General features: G+C 41.4%; 1 protein-coding gene across 2 annotated transcripts in view; it reads right to left on the bottom strand.

Moving 5' to 3' along the window:
* Nucleotides 1–12,275: 12,275 nt before the first annotated feature.
* Nucleotides 12,276–15,767, bottom strand: part of clip1b (CAP-GLY domain containing linker protein 1b) — a 46,584-nt gene continuing 43,092 nt past the window's right edge. For both annotated transcript variants that reach the window (XM_078161841.1, XM_078161842.1), the window contains 5 exons: nucleotides 13,514–13,619; nucleotides 13,254–13,419; nucleotides 13,117–13,169; nucleotides 12,915–13,027; nucleotides 12,276–12,777 (listed from right to left, as the gene is read on the bottom strand). In XM_078161841.1, the coding sequence (XP_078017967.1) occupies nucleotides 12,543–12,777; nucleotides 12,915–13,027; nucleotides 13,117–13,169; nucleotides 13,254–13,419; nucleotides 13,514–13,619 (673 nt within the window). In that variant the 3' untranslated portion in view covers nucleotides 12,276–12,542. The remainder of the gene's footprint in view (nucleotides 12,778–12,914; nucleotides 13,028–13,116; nucleotides 13,170–13,253; nucleotides 13,420–13,513; nucleotides 13,620–15,767) is intronic.

The raw sequence follows: 15,767 nt of genomic DNA, 5'->3' as shown, positions 1-15,767 counted from the left end.
ACCGACCTGAAATTGTTTTTCCCAAAATGTGGAACTGTTTCTTTTAAACAGTTAAAAACAGGAATTTGAACACTACCCAGAAGAACTTTATATTCTGGATATTTTAACATCTGCAAACCTCATAATTCAGAGTTCCCGGATGCTGATCTGTTTGTACTTCATGTGGTGTGTCCCCCCCCCCCCCCCCCCTCTGAAGTAGAAACCGACCAGTTACAGTTACTGGGACTGGTTTTCCCGTCTGGTCCACCATCATGACTTGTATTTAATCACCTCCCACCTCTGTACATGTTCTGTGTGTCACTACTTATCTCTGACAGAAGGGTCCAGTCTTTTAGCTCAAGCATTGGTTCTAATCCTCCTTCAAGGTGCTGTCTATTGGCTGAATCCATACACGTGTGGCATCAAGCACGCTCTCGGTTTTTGTGCAGATTTGTGCAATTTACTTGAACTTTATATATACACACACATATATATATATATAGTGCGGATTCAGACCTGTGACCTCTAATGTACAACCTCACACATGGAAGATTCAGTTTCATTAACATTTACTCGCGGATATGGATTGAAATCAATTGAATCACTGCAAACCAATGACGTCATGACGTAACAGGGGCTATAAGAAGTACTTTAATACGCAGAATTACTTGATCAGATTTCAGCAAATCAGCATTCACATGGATGGAGAGAAAAGAAATTTTTAAAATTGTCTCAGTTTAGAGGATGGATTAGCATATACCTCATTCCCAGTCCAGCAGCGCTGGAACTTAAAATGCTATTGTATTGACATTAACAGTTATAAACAGCATTATGTACACTTGGTTTAAAAAAAAATCTCACTTATGTTGTAGCTTTCACCTGATTGAGCCGATTGCTTATAGTTTGCTCATAACTGTGTGTTTAAAACAAAAAAGAGCTGTGAGATATAAAATCTTGTATGTTGTTTTTTTTTTCTTGGGACCATTTTGTTTCAGTTTAGATCTTGTACAGATTTATGGTTTGGTTTGACTTATTTATTCCATCAGTAGTGCTTGGTTTTTATCATGTCCAATGGTTTTGTTTTCTTAATAAAATTCACAAAAGTTTTTGGTGTTTGTCTTCAGTGTTTACAGGGAAAAGAACAGAGTTAGACAGTTTCTAATACGGGATATCTCTTTTTCTTTATCTCATTACTGGTTGAAGTACCATTGGTGGTTTTAACCCTTTGAAACCTGAGCAAAGTGGCTTGATTTCTTTCAAAAATACGAGAAGAAGGCAACGAGCAATGAGAGAAGAAATGACCCAAAAAGTTTGTAGAAAAAAAGAAAATTTGTTTAAAAAAAGATGTTGTTTAAAATCAAAAGAAAACAGGATTAAAAATTATAATTCTGTACCATGGTTATAAATATGTAAAGAAAATAATTCAATATAAATTTTCCTTAGCTTTTTGTCTTTTGCCCTAGTTTTTTTTTTTTTTAAATTATTTTCTCAATCTATTATTTTTTTTTGCAATTTGTGTAACATTCTTACCAAGTTGCTTATTGCCTTTTTTCCTATGTTCCTGAAAGAAATTGCACCAATATACTCAGGGTTCAAAGGTTTAAATACTTGCAAAAGACGTCTCATAAAGGAGGTTTAACTACACTGAACAAACATTTAAATGCAATACTTTTTTTGCTCCCTTTTTTCACAAGTTTAAGTTAAAATTTCAAGACTTTCTTAGGCACTCAACAGACGTCTCTCAAATTTTGGACGCAAATTTGTTAAAGCCATATTAGTAAACACTTGTCCTTTAACAGGATAATCCATCCACCTGACAGGTGTGTCCTATCAAGATGCTGATGAAATCACTACACAGGTGTGTCTTGGGGATGGTCATAATAAAAGGACACTAAAATCTGCAGTTCACACAACACAACGCCTCAGATGTTATAAGTTTTGAGGGAGCGTGTCCACCAGAGCTGTTGCCCATAAACGAGACCACATTAACCACACCAAACTAGACCCTCCACATCCAGGTTCTTCACCTGCAAGATCATCTGAGACCAGCCACCTGGACAGCGGATGCAGCAAATTGTTTGCACTACCTAAGAATTTATGCACAAACTGCTAGGGAGGCTCCTCTGCGTGCTTATCGCCCTCACCAGGGTCTGGACCTGACAGTAGTTCGTCATCATATCCAACATAAATGGGCAAATGCTCGCCCTTGATGGTGTCAAGCACTGTGGCAAAGTCTTCTCTTGACAGATGAATCCGAGTTTACACTGTAGAGGGCATCACACAGGTGAGCAGTTTGCCATTGCCAACACTGTGAACAGAGTGCCCCATGGTGGAGTTGGGGATATGGTACAGGTTGGCATTAGCTACATACAACACACAGGTGCATTTTATTGATGGCAGTTTGAATGCAGAGAGAAACTGTGATGAGATCCTGAGACCCACTGCCATGAACTCATGTTGCAGCATAATTTATATTTCTGTGTTGCAAGGATCTGCACACAATTCCTGGAACCTGAAAACATCCCAGTTCTTGCATGGCCTGCATACTCACCAGACATGTTCCCCATTCAGTATGTTCGGGACACTCTGGATCAGTGTGTTCCACTTCCTGCTGTTATCCAGCAGCTTTACACAGCCATTGAAGAGGAGTGGGCTGACAATCAACAACCTGATCCACTCTATGTGAAGGCGATTTTTCGCACTGCAGGAGGCAAAGTGGTGTCACACCACATACTGACTGATTCTTTATGGTATCTGGGACCAAGAATGTTTTTTTCTGTAGCACTAGTTATATAAAATCCAAAAGTCCTTTCTCAGATTAAAACTGCACATTTAAGAGTGTCCTGTTACTGTGACCATCCCAAGACACACCTGTGTTGTAATCACACTGTTTAATCAGGATCTTGATAGGACACACCTGTCAGGTGGACTGATTATCTTTGAAAAGGAGAAGTGCTAGCTAAGGATGAGTCCTTAGCAGCTAGACTGAGTCCTTAGCAGCTAGACTGAGTCCTTAGCAGCTAGGATGAGTTCTTATCAGATAGACTGAGTCCTTAGCAGCTAGACTGAGTCCTTACCAGCTAGACTGAGTCCTTAGCAGCTAGACTGAGTCTTTAGCAGCTAGACTGAGTCTTTAGCAGCTAGACTGAGTCTTTAGCAGCTAGGATGAGTTCTTAGCAGCTAGACTGAGTCCTTACCAGCTGGACTGAGTCCTTAGCAGCTGGACTGAGTCTTTAGCAGCTAGACTGAGTCTTTAGCAGCTAGGATGAGTCCTTAGCAGCTAGACTGAGTCCTTAGCAGCTAGAATGAGTCCTTAGCAGCTAGACTGAGTCCTTAGCAGCTGGACTGAGTCCTTAGCAGCTAGACTGAGTCTTTAGCAGCTAGATTGAGTCCTTACCAGCTAGACTGAGTCCTTAGCAGCTAGACTGAGTCTTTAGCAGCTAGATTGAGTCCTTACCAGCTAGACTGAGTCCTTAGCAGCTAGACTGAGTCTTTAGCAGCTAGACTGAGTCTTTAGCAGCTAGACTGAGTCCTTAGCAGCTAGACTGAGTCCTTAGCAGCTAGACTGAGTCTTTAGCAGCTAGACTGAGTCTTTAGCAGCTAGGATGAGTTCTTAGCAGCTAGACTGAGTCCTTAGCAGCTAGACTGAGTCTTTAGCAGCTAGATTGAGTCCTTACCAGCTAGACTGAGTCCTTAGCAGCTAGACTGAGTCTTTAGCAGCTAGGATGAGTTCTTAGCAGCTAGACTGAGTCCTTAGCAGCTAGAATGAGTCCTTACCAGCTAGACTGAGTCCTTAGCAGCTAGACTGAGTCCTTAGCAGCTGGACTGAGTCCTTAGCAGCTAGACTGAGTCCTTAGCAGCTAGACTGAGTCTTTAGCAGCTAGACTGAGTCCTTAGCAGCTAGACTGAGTCTTTAGCAGCTAGATTGAGTCCTTACCAGCTAGACTGAGTCCTTAGCAGCTAGACTGAGTCTTTAGCAGCTAGACTGAGTCTTTAGCAGCTAGACTGAGTCCTTAGCAGCTAGACTGAGTCCTTAGCAGCTAGACTGAGTCTTTAGCAGCTAGGATGAGTTCTTAGCAGCTAGACTGAGTCCTTAGCAGCTAGACTGAGTCTTTAGCAGCTAGATTGAGTCCTTACCAGCTAGACTGAGTCCTTAGCAGCTAGACTGAGTCTTTAGCAGCTAGGATGAGTTCTTAGCAGCTAGACTGAGTCCTTAGCAGCTAGAATGAGTCCTTAGCAGCTAGACTGAGTCCTTAGCAGCTAGATTGAGTCCTTACCAGCTAGACTGAGTCCTTAGCAGCTAGACTGAGTCTTTAGCAGCTGGACTGAGTCTTTAGCAGCTAGGATGAGTTCTTAGCAGCTAGACTGAGTCCTTACCAGCTGGACTGAGTCCTTAGCAGCTAGACTGAGTCTTTAGCAGCTAGACTGAGTCTTTAGCAGCTAGACTGAGTCTTTAGCAGCTAGGATGAGTCCTTACCAGCTAGACTGAGTCCTTAGCAGCTAGACTGAGTCCTTAGCAGCTGGACTGAGTCTTTAGCAGCTAGACTGAGTCTTTAGCAGCTAGACTGAGTCTTTAGCAGCTAGGATGAGTCCTTACCAGCTAGACTGAGTCCTTAGCAGCTAGAATGAGTTCTTAGCAGCTAGACTGAGTCCTTAGCAGCTAGATTGAGTCCTTACCAGCTAGACTGAGTCCTTAGCAGCTAGGATGAGTTCTTAGCAGCTAGACTGAGTCCTTAGCAGCTAGACTGAGTCTTTAGCAGCTAGATTGAGTCCTTACCAGCTAGACTGAGTCCTTAGCAGCTAGGATGAGTCCTTACCAGCTAGACTGAGTCCTTAGCAGCTAGACTGAGTCTTTAGCAGCTAGATTGAGTCCTTACCAGCTAGACTGAGTCCTTAGCAGCTAGGATGAGTCCTTAGCAGCTAGACTGAGTCTTTAGCAGCTAGAATGAGTCCTTAGCAGCTAGACTGAGTCCTTAGCAGCTAGATTGAGTCCTTACCAGCTAGACTGAGTCCTTAGCAGCTAGACTGAGTCTTTAGCAGCTAGACTGAGTCCTTACCAGCTAGACTGAGTCTTTAGGAGCTAGGATGAGTTCTTAGCAGCTAGACTGAGTCCTTACCAGCTAGAATGAGTCCTTAGCAGCTGGACTGAGTCCTTAGCAGCTAGACTGAGTCCTTAGCAGCTAGACTGAGTCCTTAGCAGCTAGAATAAGTCCTTAGCAGCTAGACTGAGTCCTTAGCAGCTGGACTGAGTCCTTAGCAGCTAGACTGAGTCCTTAGCAGCTAGACTGAGTCTTTAGCAGCTAGATTGAGTCCTTACCAGCTAGACTGAGTCCTTAGCAGCTAGACTGAGTCTTTAGCAGCTAGATTGAGTCCTTACCAGCTAGACTGAGTCCTTAGCAGCTAGACTGAGTCTTTAGCAGCTAGACTGAGTCTTTAGCAGCTAGACTGAGTCCTTAGCAGCTAGACTGAGTCCTTAGCAGCTAGACTGAGTCTTTAGCAGCTAGACTGAGTCTTTAGCAGCTAGGATGAGTTCTTAGCAGCTAGACTGAGTCCTTAGCAGCTAGACTGAGTCTTTAGCAGCTAGATTGAGTCCTTACCAGCTAGACTGAGTCCTTAGCAGCTAGACTGAGTCTTTAGCAGCTAGGATGAGTTCTTAGCAGCTAGACTGAGTCCTTAGCAGCTAGAATGAGTCCTTAGCAGCTAGACTGAGTCCTTAGCAGCTAGATTGAGTCCTTACCAGCTAGACTGAGTCCTTAGCAGCTAGACTGAGTCTTTAGCAGCTGGACTGAGTCTTTAGCAGCTAGGATGAGTTCTTAGCAGCTAGACTGAGTCCTTACCAGCTGGACTGAGTCCTTAGCAGCTAGACTGAGTCTTTAGCAGCTAGACTGAGTCTTTAGCAGCTAGGATGAGTCCTTACCAGCTAGACTGAGTCCTTAGCAGCTAGACTGAGTCCTTAGCAGCTGGACTGAGTCTTTAGCAGCTAGACTGAGTCTTTAGCAGCTAGACTGAGTCTTTAGCAGCTAGGATGAGTCCTTACCAGCTAGACTGAGTCCTTAGCAGCTAGAATGAGTCCTTAGCAGCTAGACTGAGTCTTTAGCAGCTAGATTGAGTCCTTACCAGCTAGACTGAGTCCTTAGCAGCTAGGATGAGTCCTTACCAGCTAGACTGAGTCCTTAGCAGCTAGACTGAGTCTTTAGCAGCTAGATTGAGTCCTTACCAGCTAGACTGAGTCCTTAGCAGCTAGGATGAGTCCTTAGCAGCTAGACTGAGTCTTTAGCAGCTAGAATGAGTCCTTAGCAGCTAGACTGAGTCCTTAGCAGCTAGATTGAGTCCTTACCAGCTAGACTGAGTCCTTAGCAGCTAGACTGAGTCTTTAGCAGCTAGACTGAGTCCTTACCAGCTAGACTGAGTCCTTAGCAGCTAGACTGAGTCTTTAGGAGCTAGGATGAGTTCTTAGCAGCTAGACTGAGTCCTTACCAGCTAGAATGAGTCCTTAGCAGCTGGACTGAGTCCTTAGCAGCTAGACTGAGTCTTTAGCAGCTAGACTGAGTCCTTAGCAGCTAGATTGAGTCCTTACCAGCTAGACTGAGTCCTTAGCAGCTAGACTGAGTCTTTAGCAGCTAGATTGAGTCCTTAGCAGCTAGACTGAGTCCTTAGCAGCTAGACTGAGTCTTTAGCAGCTAGGATGAGTTCTTAGCAGCTAGACTGAGTCCTTAGCAGATAGACTGAGTCCTTATCAGCTAGGATGAGTCCTTACCAGCTAAAGTGAGTCCTCAACAACTACACTGAGTCCTTAGCAACTAGACTGAGTCCTTAGCAGCTAGGATGAGTCCTTAGCTGCAGCTCTGGCTCTTTGTCCTCCCCTCTCCTCTTTCTCCACCTTTCATACCATCTGTCTTATCAAATAAAGTGAAAACAAAAACACATGAACACCAGCTTTTTTTTCTTAGTATTTCTATTGGACTGTTGAGGAGTATACAGTACATAGAAAACAGTGACATTTTACACCACGTCAACACCTGTAAAATAGTTTGGTAACCACTTCTAGATGGTGCCTGAAGTAGTTACAGATATAAAACATTACACTAATAATTAGACGCATCACTTATAAAGTACACCATGTTTTTAAAGTCTATACAAATGGGCTTTTTTTTCAATCTTATCAACAGGGCAGAAAAATAAAATGTAGTACACATAAAAGCTATCTCTTGTCTCATGGCACTGTGTACACATTTATCAGAAGGACGCCTCTGATTAGTATTTACAAAGACTTGTGTCGACGGTTAGTCACATCATGTATTATAATACACTGTTACACTGGAAGATTCAATATGATCCAAAATTGTGCTCAAGAACAAGATAAGTCAAATACATGTCGCTGTACACGGTCAATTTAAAGGAATAGTTCCACAGTTCGGGAAACACGCTTGTTTGATTTCTGGCAGAGTGAGATAAGATGACTGACACAAACGTTTTAGTTGTAAAAACATTCTTTTTCAGTGTTTGGTTGTACTAAAAGACCATCTAAGGCATCAGATTTTCAGGTTTACCAATAAGTACATTTTGTTGTCATTGTTTTAAGCCTGTTTTTCGCTCGCAAAAATTAGCATTAGCCTAGATAACCATAGCTGTAAATGCATCATGCTAACTAAGCAAGTAGCTAGCGTTGGTGTTAGCTCCACCCTCTCGTCCAAATTTGGTTGTTTCTGGCTCCAAAAATCCAAGATGGCAATGGCCAAAATGTCGAACTCAAGGCTTCAAAACGGGAGTTGACAAACAAATGGGTGATGTCACGGTGGCAAAATCAATGCAGCAGAACCAGAGATATCGCCTTTTTTAAATTCAACACATTCCTCTTCCTTGTCAGAAAACTGTCGCCCACATTACCTATAATACAGCTGGACTTCTATCGGATTCAGGTATGTTCATATACTGTATGTAAAGATGGACGACATGACAGCTCCCCAAAAGTGAAGCTGAAACATCACAATCGCCCCCTGGTGGCTGGCTGCAGTATAGGTCTTAAAGATGATTGATACTGTGGAGACTGTGACTGCACAGACTCTGGCTCCAAATGATGTCACCAGTTCCCGGATATTTTAGCTTCACTTCTATAAAGTGGGGATAAGTGGAGACACGTTGCTCATCTTTAAATACAGTCTATGGGTGTGTTATGCTAGTCGCGGCTAATGTACCCTGGAGCCTCTTGTCTACAGCAGAGATGAGAAGTGAGCTACAGAAGTCTCACTTCTTTCTAAATCCATACCTTCCAAATTTCTTTTCATTTTCAAACTTGCAGGCTTCAGCTACGGCTGACTCAAGTGACATCACTCGAGGCAAATTATCAGACTATTCACAGCTCCTTCAGGTGACACTAAAGACCTTGAACTACTTTTTTTAACTCCCAACACCTGTAAACAGACTTTGATTTGTAAAACTAGTTCCCCTTTAAATAGAGTGTAAGGCTAAAGCTAGCAGCTAGTTAGCTTAGCTTAAATTGTAAACGGGGGGAAACTGTTAGTCTAGCTTTGTCCAAAAACAAAATCAGCCTTAATCACGTCTAAATCTCACTGTCTCGTTTGTTTAATCCGTACAAAAACAAAGTGTTAAAACAAGAACTCGCTGTTTCCCCCACGTTTACAGACTTTGTGCTACGCTAAGCTAACCTGCCTGACTAGCTTCATATTAGCCTACAGACATTTGAGAGGTGTCAATCTTCTCATTTAACTCTCTGCAGACAGCAAATAAGCATGTTTCCCAAAGTGTCAAACATCATCTTTAAATGGGGCAGTATGAAATGGGACAGCACACAAAATAATCTGCACTGACCTTCATGATAAAATCACTTTTGTTTAGAATCATAAAGTTAAAGCGCTGTTTGTTTCTGATGAATCTTTAAAGTGGACAGTGCAAAACTATAAAACCATGTCTACACGGATACAGATATTTTAAAAATGGATGTTTTCCTCTGCGTTTTGAGCTCTCGTCCACACGCACAAAGTTTTAGATCACTCAACAGATTTCTTTTAACGCCTTCTGAGGTGCAGCTTTTTCAAAACCCCAGTCGCTTTGTATCCGACTGGAAACGTCATCCCATCAAATTGTGCATGCCTTTTGTGTCTCTGGAATGAGCTCCAGAAACAGCAACAACAACGGACTGCCAGTTTGTAGTCACGTTTCAATTTCCATAGCACCTGCAGGCCGTCTACCAGAGATATGTTAATAAATTAGGCGTGAAGTATGTTGAAATAAAGAAATATTTAGCTACTGCTGTTTTACTATTGTTTGATTTGTTAGTACCGCTAAGCTCGCTCTGCATGCTCATGTCTTCTTCTCTGGTATTTAATGTATTGTTTAAGTATCGCCACCTACTGGCCACAGCAAGTGTTTGGAGTCGTTTCTGCGTTCTAGTGTGGACAGAGATATTTTAAAAAACGGAGGTCATGTGGACATTACTTTTAACAAGGAAGGGGAAAAATATCTCGTCAATTTGTGCATGTCTATCGTTGATTTTTGCAGTGAGTATGCGCCAGAAACAACAATGGCAGACTATCTGTTTGTTACGTATTGTTAGCACTAGCACTGCTAGGTCTAATGACTGGTTTACAACTTTTATGCCGAATTTCCACAGCATGCTACGGCTCGGCTTGACTCGACTCAACTCCTTCTGAGCTGGCGACCTTTGTGTTCTAGTGTGGATGGGGATATTTTTTAAAAGCTTGTGCTGACAATAAATTATCTGTATACATGTAGACAGGCCCGTAGTTCGTAGAGGCTTCCAAAGTTTCAATCTGGGTAGTTTTCATTCTGTAACATGAGGCAGATGAATTTCAAAAGCCCACCTATACTACAGTAGTCCTAGTTCAGACTATACACTTTTACATCAGTGCTAGCTTATGTCCCTGTAGGAATATCACTGGTTAGTTTAAGATCAGACAATAAATAACAAAATGCAACGACTTCATCGTCAACTACAACAAATCCTCTGTGACTCTCAGTGGCGTTATACGAGGACACCAACCTGTATGCTGATCTATGGAAAAAAAGTCGTTAATACACAAGAGTTCAGACGAAACAAAAGAATCTGATCACGAGGTCCATTTGACAGCAGCTCCGGAGCTTTTGGTCAAGGTGCCACGCTGTCATGTAAATGTAGTTTAACTTAAAATCTCAAGTCCTTAAAGTGCTCAGATTTCAGGTTTAGGTTTTTAGAAGATTACGACAACTGAAAAAAACATAATTAGGATGAAAGCTCCTTGACTGTTAAATGGACCTTAAGTCGTGAAATTATTTTGTTAGACAAAAAAGAAATGTTGTAAAGCCACTTAATATAAAAAATAAAAGTAAACAATTAAACTGCCCCTTTAAGTCAAAGTCGCCACCTAATGAATTTTATCTCCAGTCTTCACTTGCACCCAGTGGTTTTCATGATGGAGTGACACAGGAGTTAACTCTTTCAACTGCATCCACTGAGGAGCACAGTGAGAGTAACCTTTGAAGCCACTTTTACCAACGTCAAGACTGAACTTCACTCATGTTACAAAGTGTTATTAGTTTTCCATAGATTAACATATAAGTTGGTTACGATGGAATATAAGGGCCACGACAATAGTCAGATAATTAATAAAAAGTCATATTTTTCCTTTATCAAATACAATCATCAATGAAGATGTAATATTTCAAGAAAAGTCAGTATATTCTCTTGTGAGAATTAAGTCCTGATATTATGAGAATAACTGTAAATAATTTTTCAAGAAAAAATTGTAAAAAATGTCAGAAAAAGAGTCTTAATGTTTAGAGAATAAAACTGTTATCAAGAATAGTCATATTATTATTAGCCCAGAATGATGTAAAATACTTAAAGAATAAAGTTTTACTATTTTGAGAATTATTTTTTGGAAATATTTCAAGAATTTTTATTTTGAGAAAATGTTGCACTATTTCGAAAAAATAAAGTTGTAAGTCAAAATATTTTGAATATGAGTAATAATATTGGAGAATTAAGTTTTAATATTCAGAAAACAATGTTGTGATATTTGGAGAAAAGTTAGAATTATAATATGATTAAAGAGCACAGTCATAGTATGAACAGTAAGTAAAGACAGTAACAGTACAGTTTATATGGACTGTCAGGAAATGCTAAAACATTTAAACATTTAAGAGTTTATTTCCCATGAAGTGACTTGACTTAATACTGAAATATTTTATTCTATCACTTAAGTTTGCCAACGTGGTCTCAAAAGCCTGGAAAAGAAAGCAAGATGAAGTATTTAGCACTGACATCAATTTCTACGTCTACTTGATACTAAATGTTTCCATCAGTCATTCATTTTGTTGTAGGTAATAAAAGTCTGAAGATTTCACTGTGAAAGTCGTTTAACTGTTTTGTAATTTTTAAAAATCATTAAATTTTTTTCTCTTCACTTCTTGCTTTTAACGTACGTTTTCTCTTGAAATACTATAAATTGTATTTCTTATAATATCACAAGTTTTTGGGTTTTGTCTTGAAATATTATGCCTTTAATTTCTTCAAATATTTAACCTTTTGCCTGTAAACTGTATGTTTTCTCTTGACATTTTATTAATTTTATTTCTGATACTATAACTTTTTTTTTCTCTAAACGGTACGTTTTGTCTTAAAACATTATGACTTTAAGTTCTTAAAATATTCCAACTTTTTTCCTCTTATCTGTTTTCTCTCAAAATTTTATGACTATTATTTCTTAAAATATTACAACTTTTGTCTTCTAAACTGTACATTTTCTCTAAAATTCTTATAATTTTTATTTCTTAAAGTATTACAACCTTTCACCTCTTAACTGTAAGCTTTGTCTTGAAATTTTACAACTTTTATTTCTTAAAATATTACACCTTTTTTCCCTCTGAATGTTGCATTTCCTCTTAAAATATTAAGACTTTTTCTCAAAAAATTCCACCTTTTTCTAACAATATTACATTTTATTTCCTCAAATCTGACATGAATTTGTTTCCCTGTGTGACCCTGATACTCCGTCATAGGTTGATATGCTGGAGGATGATTTGTAAAATATCACTAAACATTAAAAAATTAGTAAAAGGTTTGACATGGCAGTATCACTCTCTGATTGGTGTGCAGCCTTACAGACTTGAGGAATGTAGAGTCGGAGAGGTGCTTCTTCATTTTCCCTTCAGTTTGAACTGTGCTTCATTAAGTTGCATCGTTTTTCGCTAAATAACAAAAAAGCCCATAAAAACAACACTTATTCTTATTTTAGAAACAAACTTAAATGCAAAACAACACGATAAAAACGACGAAGTGCAGAGGACGGATTCCTTTTTGTTATAAACATCAATATTGCACCAAAGCAGCATATTTGGACGAGCATTCTGCATTACAGTTTACCTTTAGAGAAAGGATTTAGATCAGGACGGTGGCTACCAGTGATATGCATAAATACAGTATAAAAATACAATATGGAAAAATCTGAAGGGGATTTAGTCGGGCTGTGTCGTGGGAGAGTAAGAGGTGAGCTGGGTTTAAGAGGAAAGGGAAGGAAATGCAGGTAAAGAGTTTTTTGGAGCTACTAGAAGGTCTGATCATCGTTGCAGGACTCCGTGGCGTGTCCGAAGGCCTCGCAGATGTCGCAATAGGGCCTCTCGTCCGCCGGGTTGCCGTGATAGGTGGTGTGAGGTACCGAGTCGGGGCTCTGGGCCTGAGTGGGACAGTCCTCTGTGTCGTGAAGGTCGAAGCAGTCGCAGATGTCGCAGAACAGACGCGGCGTCGCCTTCTTTTCCCGCTTTGACACACCTTCAACAAACCTGTGTGACGGAGACAACAGTGTGTGACTTATCTCCTTCTTCCACTAGCGCACTAAATGAGGATGAATCCGCCACTGAAAATAGTCCCCAACAAGTACACTATTGTCTCGGTTAATGGATTTTAAACTATGTCTTACCCATCCGTGCCGTCGTTGCCGTTGAACTCAGCCAGAGCAAGCTTCTTCAGTTTGATCTTCAGCTCCTCATTCTTCCTCTGCAGGTCCACGATCACACTGTTCAGGAAGTTGATCTGAGGGACACAAATCGAGACACAGATCACCTTCATGTGGGCACAGATCAGAAGTGAGAACTGGGTTGATAACATCCTGACAGTCTTACCTGCCCCTCAGCGAACTCCTTCTCCTCCCTCAGCTGCTCCAGGGCCGCGTCGCCTGCAGAAGAAACCAGGAAACAGGTTGACAAAAAGAAATATCACCTCACCCAAACAGTGGGCGCTCTAACTGTCGTCTCCTCACCTGACGGTGGAGCTTCCCTGTCTTCCTCCTCCGAGGCCTGCGTTCCCACGAGCCTTTGCTCTAGACTGTGAACACGGCTCTGCAGCTGAGCTTTGTCTCTCTCCAACGTCTCCACGGCCGTCTGCAGCGTCTTGGCCATGGCGTTTTCTCCCCGTAGCACCGCGATCTGCAGCGATGGAGCACACACATGAATCCTCACACAGCTCAGAGAACACAGAGTGAAGTTTTACAGACATGATGTGACAGTCACGTGTGAGTACCTCATTCCTCAGCGTCTCCAGCTCCCGGTCTTTGTCTGAGAATAAGGCTCCAGTGGACTTCTGAAAGTTTATTTCGCCCTCCGTCTCCTGATTAGAGATCGTTTCTCTGTAGAAACATGGAGAGAGTTACAGTCACAAAGTGTGGGCATTATGATAGTATATCTTCTTCTTGAACCAACACAAGAAGACGGCGGGTCGATCTTCTCTCCCTACTTCCCCTCATCCAAAGCAAGCACTCTACCTCCACAGGGTACCTCTAATAAATGCATGTAAATATAAAGCTTTTTACATTTTGTTGAGCCTGACTTCACTGGAAAATTGTATTCAGGTTCCAACATCAGTACAAATCTAACACATAAATAATGCTGGATTTTTTTATCAACACTAATAAAACAGTGAGAAACCAAGAATTCAATATCAATTCATCACCAAAAATCATCTTCTCTGCAGCTCAGTGAATTAATAGAGCTTCAGATTTTAACCACCTGCCTCCAAAACCAATCGTGACAGATCAGTGACACCCAGCTGACACCCCGAGAACATCTCTGTAAACAGCTGTCATGATAAATCAAACTGGATATGAAGCAGGTCGTTTCACTGAATCACGTCTCCTGTCTTTCCTCCGTGTTTACCTGAGAGCTCTCTCTTCCTCCAAATCTATTATTTCTGCTCTAATTATTGAGCATCACCTCTTCACTTCCCTCCGGCCGACTCCACCGAGCCGTCAGCTGCTCTCCGCCTCCCCTCTGCTTCACTTTGTCGCTCTGATCTTATGTCAAATACACGACTTTGATGCCTCAGCACATCTATCATCACCACTTCATAAGAAACATTCACTCTCAGCTTGAGAGCCGTGGCTGCTCTGAAGGTTTGGATGTTTTTATCCTCTGATTACTGAACTCCAGACTGAACACAAACTTTCTTCTGTTTACAGACTCAGAGAGGGATTAAAATAAGACCAGACACGACGAACAGATGTAAAACATTTAAAAAGTCAGGAATAAACTCTGTTTCTGTTCAGTACTTGTACTTCTATTTTAGGGTAACTTATTGTTCTACTCCTATGATTTTAGAGGCTAATATTGTACTTATTTACTCCACTACATGTATTTAACAGCTTTGAAGACTAAGATTTGATTCCAAAAATAAACTGGTTATAAAATCAGTTCCCTACAGTATGCGACACCAACAAAATTAAAACAGTAATTTTACCTCGCAGAACACACGAGCTGCTGGTCTACGACTGCTACGATCAGTTAAGCCTAGCTCACATTACACGATTTTCACCCTGATTTTGCGTCGCAGAGACTATCCTATCCTATCTTCTGAGTGTTCATACCCAGCGACGTGTGTTTCTGTCAGCGGGAGTCTCGCCAACTGTCTTACGACCTGTGTGTGCACACCACAAGATTTCTCCACCGAGCCCTCGCTGACAGAGCCCCAGATAACGCAGTGACGTCACCAAACTTGGAGATGACACATCGTAAAGGCATGGATATTCTTTATTATCCTGGGTCCAAACACAACGCGCTCCCCGTGATCCTGTGGGCGCCGCCATTGTTGTTGTTGCTTGCCGGCTTGTCAGTGTTGCCAGATCTTGGGAGAGAAACAAGCAACCAGGGCTATGGAAACAATCCCAAAAGAAGTGATGGATATATATAGAGAAAGGCGACGTTTAGAGAGCAAACCCAAATAAGCAACTCCATTTTAGAAACAAGCCCAAAAAAACGCAACCTGCGACCACCAATATTTGTAAGCAACTTTACAAAAAAACAAGCCCAAAGTCGCGGCTAATAAGTGGACCTGGCAACCCTGCGGCTTGTCCTCCTCACATTTCTTCCGTCCTCCTGCGTGCTGACGTGGGACGTATCCCACCTCTCATTGGCTGATGCTCTTTGTCGGTTGTGCCAGACTCCAGTTTTCTAGCATGCCAGATATCCAGTCCCAGTCACAGACGAGGGGGCGACTTGCTCATAGGCTTGTTCACACATGAGGACTCGTTGTGGCAGACTATCTGCTGACTCACCTCTGACCCAAGGTGGCTCTCAAGATCCTCTGCGACGTCAAAATCGCGGTGAAAATCGTGTAATGTGAACTAGGCTTAAGTTAGTATGTGTTATTGTGTGACTTTGGTGAATCTGAACTAACCCTTTTAAAAGCCGAACTCACACTAAAACAAACAAAATATAACTGATCGAGGCGGCAGTAGACCAGCAGCTCCTGTGTTCAGCAATGTTAAATTACAGTTTTTCTG

This window comes from Epinephelus lanceolatus, chromosome 19, assembly GCF_041903045.1.
Source record: "Epinephelus lanceolatus isolate andai-2023 chromosome 19, ASM4190304v1, whole genome shotgun sequence".
NCBI classification, from domain to species: Eukaryota; Metazoa; Chordata; class Actinopteri; order Perciformes; family Serranidae; genus Epinephelus; species Epinephelus lanceolatus.
The sequence above is the reverse complement of the archived record's forward strand: the minus strand, read 5'-3'. Positions and strand labels throughout refer to the sequence as shown.